This window comes from Lepidochelys kempii, chromosome 4, assembly GCF_965140265.1.
Source record: "Lepidochelys kempii isolate rLepKem1 chromosome 4, rLepKem1.hap2, whole genome shotgun sequence".
NCBI classification, from domain to species: Eukaryota; Metazoa; Chordata; order Testudines; family Cheloniidae; genus Lepidochelys; species Lepidochelys kempii.
Window position 1 is genome coordinate 120,549,327 of NC_133259.1, and position 24,351 is coordinate 120,573,677.

At 44.4% G+C, this 24,351-nt stretch overlaps 1 protein-coding gene across 1 annotated transcript in view; it reads right to left on the bottom strand.

Moving 5' to 3' along the window:
* HGFAC (HGF activator) overlaps window positions 1–15,343 on the bottom strand; it is a 69,188-nt gene extending 53,845 nt beyond the window's left edge. Inside the window, exons 1-3 of the mRNA XM_073340141.1 lie at window positions 15,269–15,343; window positions 13,563–13,617; window positions 11,787–11,883 (exon numbers count right to left, since the gene is read on the bottom strand). Coding sequence (XP_073196242.1) covers window positions 11,787–11,883; window positions 13,563–13,617; window positions 15,269–15,343 — 227 coding nt within the window. The remainder of the gene's footprint in view (window positions 1–11,786; window positions 11,884–13,562; window positions 13,618–15,268) is intronic.
* Window positions 15,344–24,351: the final 9,008 nt, after the last annotated feature.

Genomic DNA, 24,351 nt, shown 5'->3' on the forward strand with positions numbered 1-24,351 from the left:
GCCAATGGGAGCTGCGGGGCTGGTGCCTGTGAGCAGGGGCAGCGCACGGAGACCCCCTCGCCCCCTGCCTAGGAGCCACTGCCAGAGGGATGTGCCAGTCACTTTCAGGAGCCGCCTGAGGTAAGCGTCGCCCCCCCTTACTTTCTCCCATACCACAACCCCCTCCCCAGCCCAGAGCCCGCACCCAGACTCTGTCCCAGAGCCCATACCCCTTCCCACCCCCCCAAACTCCCTCTGTCATCCCCTCCGCACCCCTCAACCCTACCCCACCCTGAGCCCCCTCCAGAACCCAAACTCCCTCCCCACTCCATCCTGCACCCAAACTCCCAGAGCCCGCACCCCTGCATTCCCTCCTGCACACAAACTCCCTCCCAGAGCCCATACTCCACACCTCCTCCTGCACCCAAACTTCCTCCCAGAGCCTGCACCCGCTCCTGCACCCCAACCCCCAGCCCCAGCCTGGTGAAAGTGAGTGAGGGTGGGAGACAGTAAGTGACAGAGGGAGGGGGGATGAAGTGAACTGGGGCGTGGCCTCTGGGAAGTGGGCAGGGCAAGGGCTGAGTGGGGGGGTTGGGGTCCTGAAAAATTTTTAAATCAAAATGGGAGTTCTTGGCTTGCTAAAGTTTGAGAACTGCTGATCAAGACCATTCCTGACATGTATTTGTCTAACCTGCTCTTAAATAGCTCCATTGATGGAGATTCCACAACATCGCTAGGCAATGTATTCCAGTGCTTAACCACTGTGACAGTTAAGAAGTTTTTCGTAATGTCCAACCTAAACCTCCCTTGCTGCAATTTAAGCTCATTGCTTCTTGTCCTATCCTCAGATGTTAAGAACCATTCTTTTCCCTCCTCCTTTTAACAACCTTTTATATACTTGAAAACTGTTACCATGTCCTCTCTCAGTCTTCTCTTTTCTGGACGCAACAAACCCAATTTTTCCAATCTTCCCTCAGAGGTCATGTTTTCTAGACTTTTAATCATTTTTGTTGCTCTTCTCTTGACTTTCTCCAATTTGTCTACATCTTTCCTGAAATGTGGTGCCCAGAACTGGACACAATACTCCAGTTGAGGCCTAATCAGAGCGGAGTAGAGCGGATGAATTACTTCTTGTGTCTTGTTTACAACACTCCTGCTAATACATCCCAGAATGATGTTCAGGTTTTTTGCAACAGTGTCACACTATTGACTCATATTTAGCTTGTGGTCCACTCTGACTCTCCAGATCAGTTTCTGCAGTACTCCTTCCTAGGCAGTCATTTCGCGTTTTGTATGTGTGCAACTGATTGTTCCTTCCTAAATGGACTACTTTGCATTTGTCCTTATTGAATTTCATCCTATTTACTTCAGACCATTTCTCCAGTTTGTTCAGATCATTTTGAATTGTAATCCTATCCTCGAAAGCCCTCCCAGCTTAGTATTGTCCACAAACTTTATAAAGTATACTCTCTATATGCCATTATCTAAATCATTGATGCAGACATTGAACAGAACCGGCCCCAGAATTGATCTCTGTGGGACCCCACTTGTTATGCCCTTCCAGCATGACTTCGAACCACTAATAACTACCCTCTGGGAATGATTTTCCAACCAGTTATGCACCCACCTTATAATAGCTCCATCTAGGTTGCCTTTCCCTAGTTTGTTTGTGAGAAGGTCATGCAAGACAGTATCAAAAGCTTTACTAAAGTCAAGATATACCATTTCTACCACTTCCCCCCATCCACAAGACTTGTTACCCTGTCAAAGAAAGCTACTGGGTTGGTTTGACACCATTTGTTCTTGACAAATCCATGCTGTTACTTATCACCTTATTATCTTCTACATGTTTGCAAATTGATTGCTTAATTATTTGCTCCATTATCTTTCCAGGTACAGAAGCTAAGCTGACTGGTCTGTAATTCCCCGGGTTGTCCTTATTTCTCTTTTTATAGATGGGCACTATATTTGCCCTTTTCCAGTCTTCTGGAATCTCTCCCGTCTTCCATGACTTTTCAAAGATAATCGCTAATGGTTCAGATATCTCCTCAGTCAGCTCCTTGAATATTCTACGGTGCATTTCATCAGGCCCTGGTGACTTGACATCTAATTTGTCGAAGTAATTTTTAACTTGTTCTTTTCCTATTTTAGCCTCTGATCCTACCTCATTTTCACTTGCATTCACTATATTAGACGTCCAATCACCACCAACCTTCTTGATGCAAGCCGAAACAAAGAAGTCATTAAGCACCTCTGCCATTTCCACATTTTCTGTTATTATTTTCCCCCACCCCCACCTTGTCTACCCTGTCCTGGGTCTTCCTTTTGCTTCTAGTGTATTTGTAGAATGTTTTCTTGTTACCCTTTATATCTCTAGCAAGTTTGATCTCATTTTGTGCCTTGGTCTTTCTAATTTTGTCCGTACATACTTGTATTATCTGTTTATATTCATCCTTTGTAATTTGACCTAGTTTCCATTTTTTGTAGGACTCTTTTTTGATTTTTAGATCATTGAAGATCTCCTGGTTAAGCCAGGGTAGTCTCTTGACAGATACTTCCTATCTTTCCTACACAGTGAGATAGTTTGCTCTTGTGCCCTTAATAATGTCTCTTTGAAAAACTGCCAACTGTCTTCAAATGTTTTTCCCCTTAGACTTGCTTCCCATGGGATCTTACCTACCAACTCCCTGAGTTTGCTAAAGCCTGACTTCTTGAAATCCATTATCTTTATTTTGCTGTTCTCCCTCCTACCATTCCTTAGAATCATGAACTCTACCATTTCATGACCACTTTCACCCAAGCTGCCTTCCACTTTCAAATTCTCAACCAGTTCCTCTCTATTTGTCAAAATCAAATCTAGAACAGCCTCTCTCCCCTAGTCACTTTCTCCACCTTCTGAAATAAAAAATTGTCTCCAATATATTCCAAGAACTTGTTGGATAATCTGTGCCCTGCTGTGTTATTTTTCCAACAGATGTCTGAGTAGCTGAGGTCCCCTATCACCACCATGTCCTGTGCTTTGGATGATTTTGTTAGTTTAAAAAAAGCCTCATGCCATCTCTTTTTCCTGGTTAGGTGGTCTGTAGTAGACCCCTACCAGGACATCATCCTTGGTTTTTACTGCTTTCATCCTTACCCAGAGACTTTCAGCAAGTCTGTCTCCTATTTCCATCTGAACCTCAGTCCAAGCGTATACAATTTTAATATATAGAGCAACACCTCCTCCCTTTTTTTCCTCCCTTTTTTCCCTGCCTATTCTTCCTGAGCAAGCTGCACCCTTCTATACCCTTCTTTTGTTTTATTTAAACTACCTGATCAATTATATTTCACTGTTCTATTATGCATCTTTTTAACATTAATTGAACAGCCTTATTTTTAAAAAATCTAATATCCTTTTTTCCCAAGGCTTCACATGCAAGATTAAAATTATTTTGTAAGGTACACATACTGTTTTAATTCCAACAGTTTGTTTGTTTCTTATTTGGATTTTAAGTAGCATTTTAGAGGTTTTAATTCACATACAGAATCTAATTAAACCCTGGGCATTTGGGTCAGTGTCCAGAATGAAATGGACGAGATAGAAAGAATGATGCACGGTAGTCCAATTAAAAATTACCAAGATTAAAGAAGCATTTTGAAGTTAAAAGAATTAGGGCCCACTTAGCTCCGTTCAGTCAATGGGACACCTTCCATGGCTTATACTGGAGTTGAGATCAGGCCCTCTTAAAGGATGGTCTATGGTTGTTCCACAACTGTTACATTAGAGTTAAATTAAGCATTAAGTTAAAAGTTGTCACTGAGACCATAGTGCTTATGATATTGTTCCTGAAATGCGCTCAGGCTCCGCATTTAATGCCCCATTTGTGTCAGTAGTGATGGGTAAAGGGAGTCTGGATCTTTACAGCTGAGATATTGCTGCAAGACTGGCTTACTAGACCAGCCCTACGTTAACTGGCATGTGAGAAGCTAATGGAAAAGGCTCTATAGAGTTCTGATTAATGACAAAAGAGCTAAATAAAGACTTTAAACAACAAAACTCTGGGGGATGGTTAGAAAAAGCTAAGATTTACCCCAAAATTAAAAAGAAAAGGAGTACTTGTGGCACCTTAGAGTCTAACCAATTTATTTGAGCATAAGCTTTTGTGAGCTACAGCTCACTTCATTGGATGCATACACCAATTTATCTGAGCATAAGCTTTCGTGAGCTTCAGCTCACTTCATCGGATGCGATGAAGTGAGCTGTAGCTCACGAAAGCTAATGCTCAGATAAATTGGTTAGTCTCTAAGGTGCCACAAGTACTCCTTTTCTTTTTGTGAATACAGACTAACACAGCTGTTACTCTGAAACCCAAAATTAAAATCACCCAACTCTGTCCTTCAGCAGATGGGATTCATAATCAACTTGTTTAGAATCTTTTTTCCTCTTTAAATATGTTCTGCTATTGAAGTTACAGGTCCTGATGTTGCTCCCTGCACTGCCCCCTCCCCGTTTCTCCACCATATCGAACACAAACTACTCGTCTTCACATTCAAGGTCCTGTTCCCACCCTACGTATCATCTCCCAAGCTGCAACTCATGCTTGGGAGGATCTCCCCATAAATATTCGTAAAGCTATTTCACAGTCATCCTTTAAATCCCTTCTTAAAACTCTCCTGTGCTGTGATGCCTACCAAACACTTGACAACACTTAGGCAATTGACATGTTATATATTACACTTAGGCAATTGACATATTATATATTATACTGCCCAATATTGTCTGAATGTTTCCCTGTGATCACCCATCTATGTGTCTGTATCCACCTTTTGTCTCTTGTTTTATATGCAGATTGGGCAGGGACTGTCTTTTCATTATGTATGTGTACAGTGCCTACTATAATGGGATCTTGGTCCATGACTGGGCTCCTAGATGCTACCATAACACAAATAATAAAATTAAAGTCACTAGGAGTTGGGTTGGGCCAGGCCCACAGCTCAAGAGTTCTGCATATAAAATCCAGCAGCAGAACTAAAAAACGGCTTATTAAGTGTCTGATCCAAATGTTATTGAAGTAAATAGAAAGACTCTGTGATGTTGCACTCAATATGTTTATGGAAATATGCTTATGAGTGTAAATATGATGTAACTGGAATATGCTTAATGCAAAAGGTCTCTTGTTAAGGTATCATTACAAAGCTTATAATCTACTGAGTGTGTTCATCCTATTTGTATGAATGTATCATTCTTGTATCTGAAGCTAGAAATATGAAGTATTACTCTAAAGTCCTATTGTAATTATGCAACATTTGGGCCATTAATGGTGGTTTAGAATCTTGATGGCTCCCATTGACCAGGACAATGGGTTGTAAAAGGCTCTGTTTACTTATAAGCCTTCCTATGCTCGTGTGAGTCAGGCCGGAAAGAATGGAGGCTTGGGGGGTCTCACAGGACATGTGACCCTGTCACCTGGTACTGGAATCCATCTTAAATCTGGTGCTTTTCCATTTAGAAGGAGGGGTGGGGACCCAGAGAGACAAAAGATTCCCGCCTGTTGCCAAAGCTATAAAAGGGAGTGGAACAGAACACATGGGGGTCCCAATCATGTAAAATCCCCTGCTTTTCACCTAAGATGCTTGTTGAAACTAACAAGAACTGTACCAGGGAAAGGATTGGGCCCAGACTAGGAAGGAGTCTAGTCTGTGAAAGAAGCTTCTTGGTTTCAGAGTAGCAGCCGTGTTAGTCTGTATTCGCAAAAAGAAATGGATTACTAGTGGCACCTTAGAGACTAACCAATTTATTTGAGCATAAGCTTTCATGAGCTATAGCTCACTTCATCGGATGCATTCGGATGAAGTGAGCTGTAGCTCACGAAAGCTTATACTCAAAAAGAAAGCTTATTGGAACATCTCTGAGGGTGAGATTTACCTGTATTCAGTTTTTTAATGTAGTAGGCTTAAACTTGCGTGTTTTGTTTTATTTTGCGTGGTAACTTACTTTGTTCTGTCTGTTATTTCTTGAAACCACTTAAATCCTACTTTTTATACTTACTAAAATCACTTTTGTTTATTATTAAACCCAGAGTAAGTGATTAATGCCTCGGGGAGCAAACAGCTGTGCATATCTCTCTATCAGTGTTATAGAGGGTGGACAATTTATGAGTTTACCCTGTATCTGCTTTATACAGAGTAAAATGAATTTATTTGGGGTTTGGATCCCATTGGGAACTGGGTGCCTGGGTGCTGGAGATAGGTGACCTGCTGAACAGTTTTTGGTTAAAGCCTGCAGCTTTGGGAGTATGGACCAGACCTGGGTCTGTGTTACAGCAGGCTAGCATGTCTGGCTCAACAAGGACGTCAGTTGACAGTCCCAAGGGGGTCTCTGTGACTAAACCCATCACAGACTCCTCTACTGACTTGAATGGGTTTTGGATCAGGCCCTAAAATGTCAGCTATTAAATAAAGAGATAAGGTGGGTGAGGTAATATTTATTGCCAACCAAACCGTGGGTGGTCAGGCCTAATGGTAAAGAGAAGAGTTCAGCCTACAGGTTAGAGCTGGGTCAAGGGTGGATGGAGTCCAGGAAATGAGCCGAGGGTCAGTAGCAGACGGGTAGAAATCCAAATGCCAGAGTGCGGGGAGGGGAAACCAGAGTTGTAAGCCAGAGGCAGAGCCAGAGATCAGTGCTGGAGACACAGAAGCTGAATGCCAGAACTGGAGGGTCAACTGGAGTCGTAAGCCACAGACAGAGCTGGGGAAGGTGGGTCAAAACTAGAAGTCTGAAGCATAGCAGGAGCAGGGACTGGAAGCAGTCTGGAGCAGGGCTAGAACAAGGGCTGGAGCAAGCAGGAGCAGGGCTGGAACAAGGTCAAGCACAGCTGCAGGTATGGTGCACGTTGAACAACCAGTGAACTACAGTGGGGGCTTGGTCTGCTCCCTGACAACATCGTTTATTGGACCAACTTCTGTTGGTGAAAGAAACAAGCTTTCAAGCTACTCAGAGCTCTTCTTAAGGTCTGGGAAATGTATTCAGAGAATATTTCTACACTGCAATATAAACCCTGGGTTTGAACTCAGGCTCAAGCATAATCCATAGGCGCTGACTCTGTGGGTGCTCTGGGGCTGAAGCACCCACAGGGAAAAATTGGTGGGTCCTCAGCACCCACCAGCAGCTCCCCGCTGGCCCTTGCGCCCATCTCACCTCTGCCCCGCCTCTGCTTCCTCTCCTGAGCGTGCCACCACCGCCCTGCTTCTTCCCCGTCCCTCCCTCCCAGGCTTGCCACAAATCAGCTATTTCATGCGCGGCAAGCCTGTGAGGGAGGGGGGAGAAGTGGAGCGGTGGCATGCTTAGGGGAGGAGATAGAGGCTGAGCAGAAGTGAGCTGGAGCAGGGAGCGGTTCCTCTGCACCCCCCACCCCCAAACTCATCTCCGCTTCCTACGGCCCGCCCCGCACCCCCCCAACTCACCTCCGCTCCGCCTCCTCCCCTGAGCGCACTGCCTCTCCGCTTCTCCCCCCTCCCAGGCTTGCTGCGCGTAAGCCTGGGAGGGAGCGGGGTGGAGGGGAAATGCCGCGTGCCCGGAGAAGGAGGCGGGAGTGGGGATTTGGGGAAGGGGTTGGAATGGGGGTGGGGCTGGGGGCGGAGTTGGGGCGCGCTGGCTAAAGTCAGCGCCTATGGCATAATCCCCCTTCCACACAAATCACACTAACTTAGGACTCAGACTCAGTGTCCTAGGACACCACAGGGGTGGAGGATCCGAGTGTGAGTCAAGCCGGGACCTAAGGTTAAAGCCTTACTGCTTTGCAGTGTAGTTGCAGCCCTACTGGACTCATGCTATGGGAGTCTGCCAAAAGTATTCCACAACCCCACTGGCTGACTTTCTTTGTCCTCTAGACAGTCACGTTTGGTGAACAGTCAAGTTTTTCCACGTTGCTCCACAAACAAAAGGGCTAGAGCAGCCACGTTTTGGGAGTGTGCTAGGAAGTCTGGGATATGGGTAGTTCAACTTATGCCATCATAATGCAGAATAGACGCTGGTGCCCCAGGCTGGGACCTAAAGCTTTAAATCAGCAGAACAATGTGCTGCTATGAAACCTGTTTTAGTTTGTCAAGTGCTATATAAAAAGCCAGACTGTGCCCAACTCTTGAGCAGGGGGGCCAGCCACAATGACAGTCCCTGATAATGTCCCTTCCAGTATAAGACACCTCAAAAAGAGCAGGGAGGAGAAGTCTTATCTGCTCACCAGTCAGCAGAGTCATCTGAGGTCCATTATCATACATCACTCCAGTGCAGCACAGACTCATAAACACATAATCTAACAAAAACAATGCACAAGGCAGCACTCTCTCTTTGTTATGCAGTGCTAGTTTTCTGGCATCAAGATCTCTGAAGACATGTCAGGTTGCTTTTAGCGTATGAGAGAAGAGCATATGTTCACTAGAAAGGTCAGAGATAAAGATGAAACAGACATGCCTTGTCAAAATCAGGCAGCTACAGCTACCTCTTCTCTTATCTCCCAACTTGTAAACTGTATTTGAAAATAGGAAGCACAAATGAAAGCCACCCACGGTCAACTCTCAACTGTGTTCCAACCTTGGATCCCACGCATTGGCTCTTTTTCAATTTCTATGGCATAGTTAGTTAAAGATCTATATGGAGGATTTCAGGTATAATTAAGAATCCTCCTGAATATGAAATAAACTGAAATGGGCCTAAAGATCAATCACTAGTGTGTTGGCTCACTTAGATGCAGGTTTCCAGAAAGAAAATTGCTCACATTATTTATATTGAATTAAGATACTCTTGAAATATTGTTTAATTGGTGCCTTTCTCATCAGCTAGTTACCTGTGGATAATCAGGATAATCAGAAGTGATCTCCTAGCTTGAATTACCTAGTTTAAATGAGAGACAAGATTGGAGAGGTAATATCTTTTATTGACCAACTTCTGCTGATGAGAGAGACAAGCTTGTTTGAGCTACACAGAGCTCTTCCTCAGGTCTGGAAAAAGCACTCAGAGTGTCACAGCTAAATACAAGATGGAACAGATTGTGTACTATAAGTAGTTAGCACATATTCTCAGGTACAATTCAAGTTGAAGTAGCACATTAAACACCTCTGCAGCCATATGACAAAAAGGGGTGGGTTTTTTAGTGGTTATGAACTGTTGTAATAAGCCATAAATACAGTGTCTAGCAAAGTCATGAATTTAAGCTCCCAGGCTCATCTTTTGAAAGTGTTGTGCAGGTTTCCTTTGAGGATGAGGATGGAGAGGTCACATACAGAGTGATCACTTTGTGCGAAGTGTTCACCCACAGATGATATGGTGTTTTTGTCTTTTATCATTTTCCTATGTGAGTTCATTCTAGAGCATAGTGATTGTCTGGTTTCACCCACATAGTTGTTATTGGGGCATTTAGTCACTGAGTGAGGTATACCACATGTTGTGATAAGCATGTGTAGGACACATGGATCTTGAAAGGTGTGTTGTGGCAGGTGTTGATCACTGGTGTGGGGGAGATATTTCTGCAAAGTTTTGCATCTGTTGTTCTGACAGGATCTAGTGCTGCTTGAGTTGGTGTGTTCTGGTCTGCGGGGAGCTTGCTTCTGATGATGAGCTTAGAGAGGTTGGGTTGGGGGGTTGTTTCAGGAATGATTTCTTGCAAGATGGGGTCCCCGTCGAGTATGGGTTGTAGTTGTGTGAGGATACCCAGTATGAGATGGTAGATGACAATTAGGGGTATATGACCAGAGGGAGTTTTATTTATGTATTGAAGCAGGTTCTCTCAAGTTATTTTGGTGACCCAATCCATGATGCAATCTACTTCTCTGGTGGAGTGTTCTTGTTTGGTGAAGGCAGTTTTAAGTGTGTTAAGGCATATATCCTGGACTTTCTCTTTGGAGCTTATTCTGTGGTATCAGAGTGCCTGGCTGTAGATAACAGATTTCTTGGTGTCTTTGGGGTTGAAGGTGTGGTGATCCATGGGCTTCTTGTATATAGTCATTTGTAGAGTTCCATTATTTAAGCTGATTGTGGTGTCCAGGAAGTTGATGCTGGTGTGGGAATATTCCAGAGAGTGTTTAATGGACAGAGGATGGATGTTAAAATTGTGGTGGAAATCTGTGAGGGATTTTAAGTTGTCTGTCCGGGGATAAAAATATCATCAGTGTATCTCAAGTATATCATTGATTTCATGGTGCATTTTGTGGTGCATTTCTCTCTGGAACAGTCCCAACTAGTCTCAACTTCCTGAACATCACAATCAGCTTCAACAATGGATAGCTTGTCTCTCTCACCAAGAGAAGTTAGTCCAATTAATATATTACCTCACCCACCTTTTCTAATAACCCGAAACCGACACAGTTACAACAATAGTAGTTTAAATGAGTCCACATGAGAGTGACTGCCCTATGTTGCCTACGCTAGCACTTTACACCCACAATAGATATGCAGTCAAAGAAACACTATGTCAAAATCATGAAAAAAGGCACTTGTCCAAAATAAAATCTAAGGACTAGAACCTGCCTTCTACTGCATGTCTATTTACAGACACATTCTGTAACATTATCACATTTACCTACACCCTTAAATCTGCCACTTACAAATCATCTATAGGGAAAGAGATTGTCATACCCCTGTACTTCCTAGTCCAAACTCTGTTTTGTCTTCTTATGCCCACTTCTTGTGTCTGGTAGTAAACTAAGGTTATGTCTACACTGCAGACCTTACTGCATCTGTGCCACTGCAAGCTCTCCTGTGTAGCCACTCTAAACCAGCGGGAGAGAGCTCTCCTGCTGGCATAATTAAACCACCCGCAACGAGTGGCGGTAGCTATGTCACCCAGAGACACTCTCCCACTGACATAGCGCTGCCCACACCGATGCTTTTGCCAGTGAAACTTCTGTCTGTTGGGGGTGGGGGTATCTTTTTCACACCCCTGACTGACAAAAGTTTTGCTGACAAAAATACTAGTGTAGACAAAGCTTGAGGCTGTCTGCTTCTCTGTGTTTATACAATGCCTAACACACTGGGGTCATTACTTGACTGGGGCCCTCCAGACACTACTGTAACACAAATAATAGTGAATAATTATAACAATTCCCACACGCAAGGAAGGATAGAATTTGACCTTGACTCTCTGAAAAAGATTTTGAGTTTTTTAAAAAGTAAGTGAATCTGGAATAATAATAAAAATAAATATTCTGAAGGATAGCTGTAGTCCACCTACAACTGCACCGTCCATAATGAGCTTTGCGCCAGTCTCACTGTAGTTTAAGTACAGGCAGGAAAAAGGGTTTAATCTAAAAACTTGATTGGCTTTCCTGTAGTAAACTTTTGAGTTGTTACCCACACAAAACTTGATTGCTTCTTCAGCAGGGAGATCAGTCCTGGTGCATTGATTACATATGTTTATATTCCATCTTTTATTCCGTCCAGAGAGTTAATAGTAGAGGGGTCAGATTCTCCACTTATACCACACAAGGAATTGCCAATAATCTGAATTGGAATTCCCATATATGAATCAAGGAAAGAATACGTATGATCCATGATGAATAATTCTTCTGCATTCCTTTTGCGCGATGACACGTAATTCTTCTGCACTACTTTTGTGCATTCTTTGTGCCTTAAGACACTGGCATTGCCCCATCTCTTTCTGTATATAGGGCCTGAGCCAATGTTCACTGATATCGGTGGGAGTCTTTCTGTTCACTTCAATGGGTGTTGGATTGGGCCCATAAAGATTTATGGTAAAAACACGATTAATGATCAAATACCTACTCATTTTAATTTAAAATAAAGCACCAAATATTTCTTTGCAAAGCTGACTTACCATTTCTTTTGAGAAAATAGATTTGATATACATGCGTGGTACATCCTTCCACCATACCGAAAGGGAAACGAACATAGCTGGTCATCCTCCGTAAACACTGAAATACGAGAGTAAAACCTCCATGCAGTCACACACTGACATGCAGCTCTTTGCTGACACAAAAGTAATGCTAATTTAAAGGAAAGGAATCTTCAGGTATCTCAACAGGATGGTGGATCCTGTTTCTTGTGAACTCTGGTATAGTAAGAGGAAAAGGAAATCTTAGAGTACGCTGGAGCTGCAGGCACTACTGCTAAAGCAACATAATTTAAGCAGTCAGTGGTAGAATAAAAATTTCAGATAATTTCAGTTCATGAACATATGGCAATTCCTGGTACAGCCAGACATCATAATAATTAATAATAATACATTCATATTATTAATGTGATATCTGAAATAGTACTCTTTGGGCCTCTATACCACATTAAAAGGATGTTATAAAGTAAAGTGTCAGCCTGTAAAACAATCAAATAGACAAAAATGGCCAAAGGGGTAGGAGGGTTGTAAAGGGTGGAGGAAGATACTTAATATGGCGGCAAACATTGATTGGAACAATCAGATCATCATCACTTTTGTAATGAACAGGCTCATTACAAGTGAAGAAAAATGGACCGAGATGGATGTCTAGAAACAATGAGTCTACGCCCACCACCTCAGTAGTACAGTTGCCTAAGAAGGGATGATGCGATCCCTATAAGGCAGGTAAGGCTAGACAAGACTCTCCTACTTTTTACCGGCCATAAGGGCATGTGATGGGAGGAGGGGCAGAGAGAAGTGAGCTGCGGGAGGGAACTTGGGGGAAAGAGGCGGCACGGGAGCGGAAGTTTGGGCGGAAGGGGTGGCATGGGGCCAGAGCCTTGAGGGGAATCAGTGGTGCAAGGGGTCAGGAAGAAGGGGCAGCATGGGGGCAAGGCCTTGGGGGAGGGGATGGTGCAAGGGCGGGGCCATGGTTCAGGCACCCGTGGCCCCTTCATTTTTTAGAGAGCTTCCACCAACTCCTGGGCTAGATCTACAAAGGGATTTGGGCACCTCGCTGCCACTTTAGGTGCTAAAATTCAAAATTTAGATACGCAAACCCTCCCCCTCAACTGCCACCTAACTCTGTAGGTGCCTAAAGTCCTAGGGACCTGAATTTCCACTGGTAAAGTCCCTTAGCTGCTTACAAATCTGCCACTGGGCATGTGCACAGCCACTTCAGTCTAGGTGCCCGCATATAGCTCACGCTTAAGCCCCATCATGATCCTCAGACTAGGTAAGGATCTTTCCCTATCTTACCTGTGGGGCCTGATCTGGTAGGTGTTCTCAGAAACTTCCAACCAGATTGTGTCCAGCACATAGCACCACCAGAGGAAGAGGTGGTAATGTCTCCCCAACCCCTTTATATCTTTTAGCCAGTGGCTAGAGCACTCAGTCATGATGTGGGAGACCCAGGTCAATTCTCTGCTCTGCCTAATGTGGAGAAGGGATTTGAACTTGGCTTTTCCAGACCCAGGAGGGTGCCCTAGCCACTGCACTATTGGATATTCTGAGGCAGGTATCTCTTAGTATTTCCTGTTAGAGCAGCTCTACTGCGTATAAATAATTAAATATGCACTGGGGCCCATCTTTCTGTTCCTCTACCACTGTCTTAAAAAGTTCATGTTGAAACAAAAACAGGCTTATTATAGGGTTGCATATCATAGATACAGGTAAGCAGTTTGTTGTTATTACTGACACCTGTTAGATCTGATTTGGTACCTCTGTGGTGAAAGAGTTCATGTACTGAGCCTCTTCTTTGCGTAGATCCATGGTTCTACAAATAAAAATAATGCAGATTGGAAATACATAAATCCATTACATGAAACATTCTGTAAGGACAAAACATACACTCAGAGGTGTCCCAAAACACTTGTTATGTAGCACTTCGGCAAGAATCCTGTTATTTGAGTGTGCTTTTGGCTAGGGCACATTCTTGTGAAAGGGAATAAACAAACATTAGCTGATGAAAGGTCGTGGCTTATCCAGGAAAAGCCAAACATGGTACAAGAATGCAGAAGACAAGCTTCATTATACCTTTCTGTTATCTAGGGACATATGTTCCTATTTCTTTTGTCAGGGAGCACGTCTTTCAGAGCTAGTTCACAGCTATGAACAATGCCCCCAACCTTTTGGCCTTTCACATCATTTAGCAGTGTTCCCCATGGGCTGAGTTATAAGCAATCTCTATTTGAGCTCACTGACCAGGAAATGAACACTGATAAAACTAAATATGTTAATTCTAATCAGCCTCAAGAAATAAGGAATAATAGTAGGACATAATAAAATGCCACCACCACCAAAGGCACTCAGGACAACAAACAACAATAAAGCCATGATTAAAATACAGTATCCATATAATATAAATTCAACATCAGAAAAACAATCAAGGGAACTGGCACATAAGGAAGGGGGAGAAATAGATAGAGGGAAGTTAATAAATAAGGAGCCAAGCCTGATTCTTCTAAAAAAGCAGCTTGAGATGTTTATTACTACAGGGAAAAGCTTAAATGGATGCAAGGAAGAAAGAAGCTCCATACTCTAGAGCCTGCAACAGCTCCATCACCTCCCAACCTAAGGCCTGATCCAACACCCAGTGGCCCAATCAGGATTGAGGCCCTTTGTGCTAGCCGCTGTAGAAACACATAGAAAGAGACATTCCCTGACCTGGAATGCTTACAGTCCAAGACAAGATGCAACAAGAACATGTAATACACTGTTGAAAGGCTTTGTGGGAGGACACCAGCAACAGAGGTAAGAACAGGTGGTTATTGAGGCTAGCTATGTGCAGTTAGATGGCTCCAAGTCAATTCTTTAAAAATATATACAAACACAAACATTAGGGTTATCATTAATCCCTACTGGCCCCTCCCCTAGCCACTCATAGGTTGAGCCTGGATCAGGACCTGAGCCAGGAGAAAGCTTAGTAGCCTGACCACCAAGTCTGAAATACCTACATTCCTGTAGATGCCCACGTTCAGATCCCAACAGGGCAATCTAGAGGTAGAGATCCATGAAGTTTGATGCCTGGGTGAGTCTTATAGATGAAACCTTATAACTTGTGCTCCTGTCTGCTCGGCAAGAGCATTACAGATCCCCGGCATTTCTTGTATGTGTGCTCCTCCCTTGGTAACTGGGCAGTGTATTACATGCTGGGTGCTGCTTTCCACCCTACTGGTAGGTGAAAGGACTCCTACATGCATAACCACAGCAATATTGTTACTTGACATGATACCTGATTTTCCACAAAGTTATCAGATAAATTATCCATGGCGAAAGATTTTGTCAGCTAACTTGCTTTGTGTAATTCAGCCTGCTGTCTGGCTCTACCCATTCAACCCAAGTACAAGTATCTCATGCCTATCATTTCATGTCCAGCCTTTGGTGCACTGACCAGCCATTCCAAATCACAAGAAAATCACACTTACCATCCCTGTACAGTCATGGCTGAAAGTCAAAGCCAGGATGACAACAGCAAAAGGACTGCAGGCTTTCATCTTCATTTTCCTTTCCAAAAAACCCTGAATACAGCCGTAGGGCTGGGCTGTTCTGCTGCCCAGGGGTTTGATGCTGGAGGATAAATCAGCTACAGGCTTTCGCAAGAGATTTGGATATACCAAAATCTCCCAGTGGTTCACTTGACTTTAGAGTATTTTAACTTGTTAAGTAATCAAAGCTCTTATCAGTGTTAATCATTAACTTCTTTGTGGGCTGATGTGAATGCAGTATTTGGAGCTATTTTACTAAAACCACAGGGACTGAATAGCTTTCAAAGGCCGTGTGTGGAGATAAGTGCCCTCCACTTGCCCTGAACTCAGTGGGCATGAAATGTACTCAGCACATCCACAGGATCCAGCTTGATGTTACTTGTACTCAGAAAGCTATTTGCAATGGAAGCACTTCTCTCTTTTCCTTTGATATGTAATTATAAACATAATACAGTAATTATGAAGAGCTCCAAACAAGCCACTCAGGAAACTATGTTATGTGGCAAAACATGGAACAGATCAATGCCAATATCAGACAAATGCATGAATTACTAATTAACAGATGTTTACCTGCCCAGCAGTTACTTATAAGAATGCTGGATCAGTGAGCGAGGATAAAATAAGAGAGAAAGAAAATACACATTACTCTGATGAAACAGAAACTAAGTACAGTAAATAATCCCATTCTATAGTAAGGTATGGTCTACACTTAAAAGTTTTATCGCCATAGCTAAGTCAGTTAAGGGTTTAATTGTTACCAACATAGCTATGCCAGTAAAAGCCCTAAGCTATGTCTACACTACGGACCTTACAACAGCCATGCCATTGTAAGGTGTGCTGGGTAGCAGCTCTTTATCTCCAGGAGAGAGCTCTCCCAGAGACAAAATAAAACCACTGCCAATGAGGGGCAGTAGCTTCTTCACCAGGAGCGTGGCTCCCGCCGACAAAGCACTGTCCACACCGGTGCTTTTTGTCATTAAAACTTTTGTCATTCAGGGGGCTGTTTTTTCACACCCCTGAACGACAAAAGTTTTAACAATGAAAGTGCCAATGTAGACATAGCCCTAGTGTGAACAAAGTTATATCAGTATAACTGTGCTTATAAGTGGGGGAATTCGCATAAACTATACCTGTGAAAGTCCTTTCATACTGCTATAACTGTATCCACACTAGTGGATTTTGCCAGTATAGCTTTACTGGTATAACACAGGCAAAACCTTCCCAGTGTAGGTAATGCCTTAAAAATGAACAACAAACACTGGGTGAATTTTGAATTCACTCCAGATTCAGCAATAAATAATAATTATACTTGGCACTTACATAGCATCTGTTATCTTAGGATCTGAAATTAATTAGAATCATAGAATCATAGAATATCAGGGTTGGAAGGGACTTCAGGAGGTCATCTAGTCCAACCCCCTGCTCAAAGCGGGACCAATCCCCAATTAAATCATCCCAGCAGAGGGCTTTGTCAAGCCTGACCTTAAAAACTTCTAAGGAAGGAGATTCCACCACCTCCTTAGGTAATGCATTCCAGTGTTTCACCACCCTCCTAGTGAAAAAGTTTTTCCTAATATCCAACCTAAACCTCCCCCACTGCAACTTGAGACCATTACTCCTTGTCCTGTGCTCCTCTACCACTGAGAATAGTCTAGAACCATCCTCTCTGGAACCACCTCTCAGGTAGTTGAAAGCAGCTATCAAATCCCCCCTCATTCTTCTCTTCTGCAGACTAAACAATCCCAGTTCCCTCAGCCTCTCCTCATAAGTCATGTGTTCCAGACCCCTAATCATTTTTGTTGCCCTTCGCTGGACTCTCTCCAATTTATCCACATCCTTCTTGTAGTGTGGGGCCCAAAACTGGACACAGTACTCCAGATGAGGCCTCACCAGTGTCGAATAGAGGGGAACGATCACATCCCTCGATCTGCTCACTATGCCCCTACTTATACATCCCAAAATGCCATTGGCCTTCTTGGCAACAAGGGCACACTGCTGACTCATATCCAGCTTCTCGTCCACTGTCACCCCTAGGTCCTTTTCCGCAGAACTGCTGCCTAGCCATTTGGTCCCTAGTCTGTAGCAGTGCATTGGGTTCTTCTGTCCTAAGTGCAGGACCCTGCACTTATCCTTACTGAACCTCATCAGGATTTTGGCCCAATCCTCCAATTTGTCTAGGTCCCTCTGTATCCTATCCCTGCCCTCCAGCGTATCTACCACTCCTCCCAGTTTAGGATCATCCGCAAATTTGCTGAGAGTGCAATCCACACCATCCTCCAGATCATTTATGAAGATATTGAACAAAACCGGCCCCAGGACCGACTCCTGGGGCACTCCACTTGACACCGGCTGCCAACTAGACATGGAGCCATTGATCACTACCCGTTGAGCCTGACAATCTAGCCAACTTTCTACCCACCTTATAGTGCATTCATCCAGCCCATACTTCTTTAACTTGCTGACAAGAATACTGTGGGAGACCATGTCAAAAGCTTTGCTAAAGTCAAGAAACAATACATCCACTGCTTTCCCTTCATCCACAGAACCAGTAATCTCATCATAGTAGGCGATTAGATTAGTCAGGCATGACCTTCCCTTGGTGAATCCATACTGACTGTTCCTGATCACTTTCCTCTCATGTAAGTGCTTCAGGATTGATTCTTTGAGGACCTGCTCCATGATTTTTCCGGGGACTGAGGTGAGGCTGACTGGCCTGTAGTTCCCAGGATCCTCCTTCTTCCCTTTTTTAAAGATTGGCACTACATTAGCCTTTTTCCAGTCATCTGGGACTTCCCCCATTCGCCACGAGTTTTCAAAGATAATGGCCAATGGCTCTGCAATCACAGCCGCCAATTCCTTTAGCACTCTCAGATGCAACTCGTCCGGCCCCATGGACTTGTGCATGTCCAGCTTTTCTAAATAGTCCCTAACCACCTCTTTCTCCACAGAGGGCTGGCTGTCTACTCCCCATGTTGTGATGCCCAGCGCAGCAGTCTGGGAGCTGACCTTGTTAGTGAAGACAGAGGCAAAAAAAGCATTGAGTACATTAGCTTTTTCCACATCCTCTGTCACTAGGTTGCCTCCCTCATTCAGTAAGGGGCCCACACTTTCCTTGGCTTTCTTCTTGTTGCCAACATACCTGAAGAAACCCTTCTTGTTACTCTTGACATCTCTTGCTAGCTGCAGCTCCAGGTGCGATTTGGCCCTCCTGATGTCATTCCTACATGCCCGAGCAATATTTTTATACTCTTCCCTGGTCATATGTCCAACCTTCCACTTCTCGTAAGCTTCTTTTTTATGTTTAAGATCCGCTAGGATTTCACCATTAAGCCAAGCTGGTTGCCTGCCATATTTACTATTCTTTCGGCTCATCGGGATGGTTTGTCCCTGTAACCTCAGCAAGGATTCCTTGAAATACAGCCAGCTTTCCTGGACTCCTTTCCCCTTCATGTTAGTCCCCCAGGGGATCCTACCTATCCGTTCCCTGAGGGAGTCGAAGTCTGCTTTCCTGAAGTCCAGGGTCCGTATCCTGCTGCTTACCTTTCTTCCCTGTGTCAGGATCCTGAACTCAACCAACTCATGGTCACTGCCTCCCAGATACCCATCCACTTTTGCTTTCCCCACTAATTCTTCCCGGTTTGTGAGCAGCAGGTCAAGAAAAGCTCCCCCCCCCCATTTGGCTCCTCTAGCACTTGCACCAGGAAATTGTCCCCTACGCTTTCCAAAAACTTCCTGGATTGTCTATGCACTGCTGTATTGCTCTCCCAGCAGATATCAGGAAGATTAAAGTCACCCATGAGAACCAGAGCGTGCGATCTAGTAGCTTCTGCGAGTTGCCGGAAGAAAGCCTCATCCACCTCATCCCCCTGGTCTGGTGGTCTGTAGCAGACTCCCACCACTACATCACTCTTGTTGCTCACACTTCTAAACTTAATCCAGAGACACTCAGGTTTTTCTGCCGTTTCGTACCGGAGCTCTGAGCAGTCATACTGCTCCCTTACATACAGTGCTACTCCCCCACCTTTTCTGCCCTGCCTGTCCTTACTGAACAGCTTATATCCATCCATGACAGTACTCCAGTCATGTGAGTTATCCCACCAAGTCTCTGTTATTCCAATCACGTCATAATTCCTTGACATCACCAGGACCTCCAGTTCTCCCTGCTTGTTTCCAAGGCTTCGTATATAAGCACTTGAGATAACCTGCTGATCGCCCCTCATCCTCAGTAGGAGACAGGAGCCCTCCCCTCACAGACATTCCTGCCTGTGCTTCCTCCCGGTATCCCGCTTTCCCACTTACCTCAGGGCTTTGGTCTCCTTCCCCCGGTGAACCTAGTTTAAAGCCCTCCTCACTAGGTTAGCCAGCCTGCTCGCAAAGATGCTCTTCCCTCTCTTCGTAAGATGGAGCCCGTCTCTGCCCAGCACTCCTCCTTCATGGAACACCATCCCATGGTCAAAGAATCCAAAGCCTTCTCTCTGACACCACCTGCATAGCCATTCGTTGACTTCCACGATTCGACGGTCCCTACCCAGGCCTTTTCCTTCCACGGGGAGGATGGACGAGAACACCACTTGCACCTCAAACTCCTTTATCCTTCTTCCCAGAGCCACGTAGTCTGCAGTGATCCGCTCAAGGTCATTCTTGGCAGCATCATTGGTGCCCACGTGGAGAAGCAGGAAGGGGTAGTGATCCGAGGGCTTGATGAGTCTCGGCAGTCTCTCCGTCACATCTCGAATCTTAGCCCCTGGCAAGCAGCAGACTTCTCGGTTTTCCTGGTCAGGGCGGCAGATAGATGACTCAGTCCCCCGGAGGAGAGAGTCCCCGACCACCATCACCCGCCTCCTTCTCTTGGGAGTGATGGTCGTGGAACCCCCAATCTCAGGACAGTGCATCTCATGCCTTCCAACCAGCAGAGTCTCCTTCTGCTTTCTCCCCCCAGACATATCATCTGGTCCACTCTCCTCAATGGTACCTGTGGAGAGAACATGAAAGCGGTTAGTTACCTGTGTTTGCGTTGCTGGAACCTGGACATTCCCCCTTCTTCTTCTGGAGGTCACACGTTGCCAAGCTTCTTCACTGGCCTCTTGGCTCTGCTGTGCAACCTGCTAGATCTTTAGAACTTTGTGCCTGTAGAAGCATATCCTGACTTTTGTCCAGAAAATCCAGAAAATCCTCAAATTCTCGTATGCAATGCAGGGTTGTTATCTGTTGCTCCAGACCTTCAATCTTCTCTTCCAATATGGAGACCAGCTTGCACTTTGTACTTATTGTACTGATGTAGGTATGTATAATTATCCCCCATTTTACGGATGGGAAGTATGAGGTACAGAGGTGTTCAATGATTCACCAAGGTCACAAAGGAATTCTGTGCAGGGGTAGAATACACATCTCCCAGCTATCAGTCTCACGCCTTACCTTGAACACCATCCATCCTCTGTAAGGATTTTGATGTCTAAAGGTCAATCTGAACAGAAGATTTCGGGGAGCCTCACAATAACCTCCTGCTGGGTCCCCCCCATTAAGCCCATCTATCAGAGCTGAATATTAAAAACTGCACACACACCAAATATATAAGTAAATAACAACAGTTTATTTGACTAAGGGAAGAGGAAGGGAGGAGAGGGGAATGGATTAACAAATCTGGAGACTTGGGATACCACTTACACATACTCATACACTTAATGATATATATAGATGTTCTTCTACCTTTCCGGATGTTTACACAGAAGGTGGCAGGATCTAGATGACCGAAGCCAGCGATGGACTGATGAACTCCGACCGTGGACGGCAAATGAAATGGACAGGTATGTATGTATCCCTATCTTAACTCCCACCCTATCCCACTTTGCGTCATCTGTGTGTGTAAGATTGAACTAACTACTCGGACTAGGTCCGAGTATGCCAGTCTGCTTTCCCAAATAAAAGCATAAACAAACCCAAATCTATTAGTAAATAGCTATTGCAGGCCAATAGCTACTATCAAGATGGTACTGCAGTGTGAGAGAGCTGGACACTTGAACCTCTGACCACTCGAAAGCTCCAGAGACCAAGAGCTCCTCCCCTCACACACTTTTACAGGGAGCTGTTGATGGGCAAACCAGGTTTCCCACCTTTTCTTGGTACCAAGGAACAAGAACCTGACACAAGATGGAGGTTACCTTGTCCTTTTACCAAAACAAAATGGCCCTTTAAGTTACAGATTTCAATAATTTGGCAGAAGTAAATGGGGTTTAAAATAAAAATTAACACCTCTATTTAACTGGACTCCAGAATGGCAGGTCCCATACTATGTTTTGTGGACTACCAGTGATCCCCATGGGCCTTTCCATGTGGCCGAGAAAGAGCCAGGCAGCCAACTGATATTGCTAATTCAGTCACTTGGTTTGCTGTTCCAGCAAGTACACCTGAAAGTTGGGAGGGAAGTCACTATGAGAGGTCATCGTTCAATAAAGGAAGTAGCCTCCTTCACCCCTTGTCAGAGCCAGGACCAGCCACCCCTAGGGCCAGGACTGCAGTATTTCAGTGAAGACCGAGGCCGAACATAGGATAACTTATTTATTTATCTAAAAACAAGAAATGACACAAAGTACTGAGGATGATGCCATAATCTAGTCTGTCTGTGTTCTCTGACCCAGTCTCTGCTACTGGCTCCCTTTCTTAAGAGTGGGAACTGACTAGCAGAGAGGCACTGTACAGTATCCTGCTGACTGAGTGGCAACTTTAAACTTTCTGCTGAAACGTAATACTTTACAATACAAGGAAAAAGAAGAAGCCACTACTGCTGTCACCACTGGGAATGGTCACATCTGGGAGCCACAGTTGCTGGTAGCATAGACAAGGGGAGAGCCATCAGAGGAAGTAGTTGCCTCCGAGAACTGAGAAACCTGCTTCCAGGAGCCACCGACACATGGAGCCGTGCATGACAGCCACCACTTTCTTCCAATGGGAATTTCCTCACACAAGGACTAAATAACAGCTTCAGGATTTAGCCTTATATAAATACATTATACCAATCACCTACCCTCTACACATTCACTACCTATACAGGTTCAGTCCAAAGGGGTATGGAAGGATCTAAATGGCACAGATGAAAGGTACTGACTGTGACTCAACCAGTTGTTGTAGCAGGAAACTATATTAAGCCACCAATTCTCAGTGCCCCATATCCTGTAGACAAGCAATTTTAAAGCACTGTCCATAAGGTTCTAAATTAATGGACATTTAAAACCAGACTCCACAAAACATTGGAAAATATATTGGAGGGAAAAATCCTGGCTCTTGAAGCGATAGACTGTCTGACCTAAGAGTTCTTTTCCATATCTGACTGCTACAATTTTCAGAAATGGCACCAATGCTGATCTCATTGCACCAGAGCAGCTGAGACCTGAATCTGGTCCACAGTCTCGAACACACACCTCCATTTCCTCTTTTAATAGCACTTTGGTTCCCCCTTTAAATTTTGCTATACAGCAATATTCAACAAGTCAACAGTGTAACACTGTTGCAAAAAAAGCAAACACCATTCTGGGATGTATTAGCAGGAGTATTGTAAGCAAGACATGACAAGTAATTCGTCCACTCTACTCCGCACTGAATAGGCCTCAACTGGAGTATTGTGTCCAGTTCCGGATGCCACATTTAGGAAAGATGTGGACAAATTGGAGAAAGTCCAGAGAGAGCAACAAAAATGATTAAAGGTCTAGAAAACATGACCTGTGGGGGAAGACTGAAAAAAATTGGGTTTGTTTGCTCCGGTGAAGAGAAGACTGAGGGGGGACAAGATAAATATATAAAAGATTGTTACAAGGAGGAGGGAGAAAAATTGTTCTTCTTAACCTCTGAGGATAGGACAAGAAGCAATGGGCTTAAATTGCAGCAAGGGAGGTTTAGGTTGGACATTAGGAAAAAATTCCTAACTGTCAGGGTAGTTAAGCACTGGAATAAATTACCTAGGGAGGTTGTGGAATCTTCATCATTGGAGATTTTTAAGAGCACATTAGACAATCACCTGTCAGCGATGGTCTAGATCAGTGGTTCTCAAAGCCGGTCCGCCGCTTGTTCAGGGAAAGTCCCTGGTGCGCCGGACTGGTTTGTTTACCTGCCACGTCTGCAGGTTCGGCCGATTGTGGCTCCCACTGGCTGCGGTTCGCCACTCCAGGCCAATGGGGGATGCGGGAAGGGCGGCCAGCACATCCCTTGGCCTGCGTCGCTTCCCACAGCCCCCATTGGCCTGGAGCGGTGAACTGCGGCCAGTGGGAGCCGTGATCGACCAAACCTGTGGATGTGCAGGTAAACAAACCAGTCCGGCGTGCCAGGGGCTTTCCCTGAACAAGCGGAGGACTGGCTTTGAGAACCACTGGTCCAGACCATCGCTGACAGGTGATTGTCTAATGTGCTCTTAAAAATCTCCAATGATGAAGATTCCACAACCTCCCTAGGTAATTTATTCCAGTGCTTAACTACCCTGACAGTTAGGAATTTTTTCCTAATGTCCAACCTAAACCTCCCTTGCTGCAATTTAAGCCCATTGCTTCTTGTCCTATCCTCAGAGGTTAAGAAGAACAATTTTTCTCCCTCCTCCTTGTAACAATCTTTTATATATTTATCTTGTCCCCCCTCAGTCTTCTCTTCACAGGAGCAAACAAACCCAATTTATTTAGTCCTGCCATGAGTGCAGGGGACTAGACTAGGAGTTTGACATCCTTTTCAGTCCTACAATTCTATATTCGGGGCTGGTTCTGCTCCTACTGAAGTCAATGCGAGTTTGCAGAATGATACATGGAGGTAATTACATTCTTTGCAGCCTACACTCCTTTTGTGTGAAAGAAAAATAAGCTGTGACTTTCAACTGTGACCTTCCTTTTATGCCATCATCATCAAGAGACAATGAAAAAGGCAACAAAATAAAGTACTATAAAATAACAGAAACTGACAGAAATTGAATGTGCTGACTATGTGGTGTGCACTGGCGGGTGAGATAACATTTTTTAATTGGACCAATTTCTGTTTGTCAGAGAGACAAG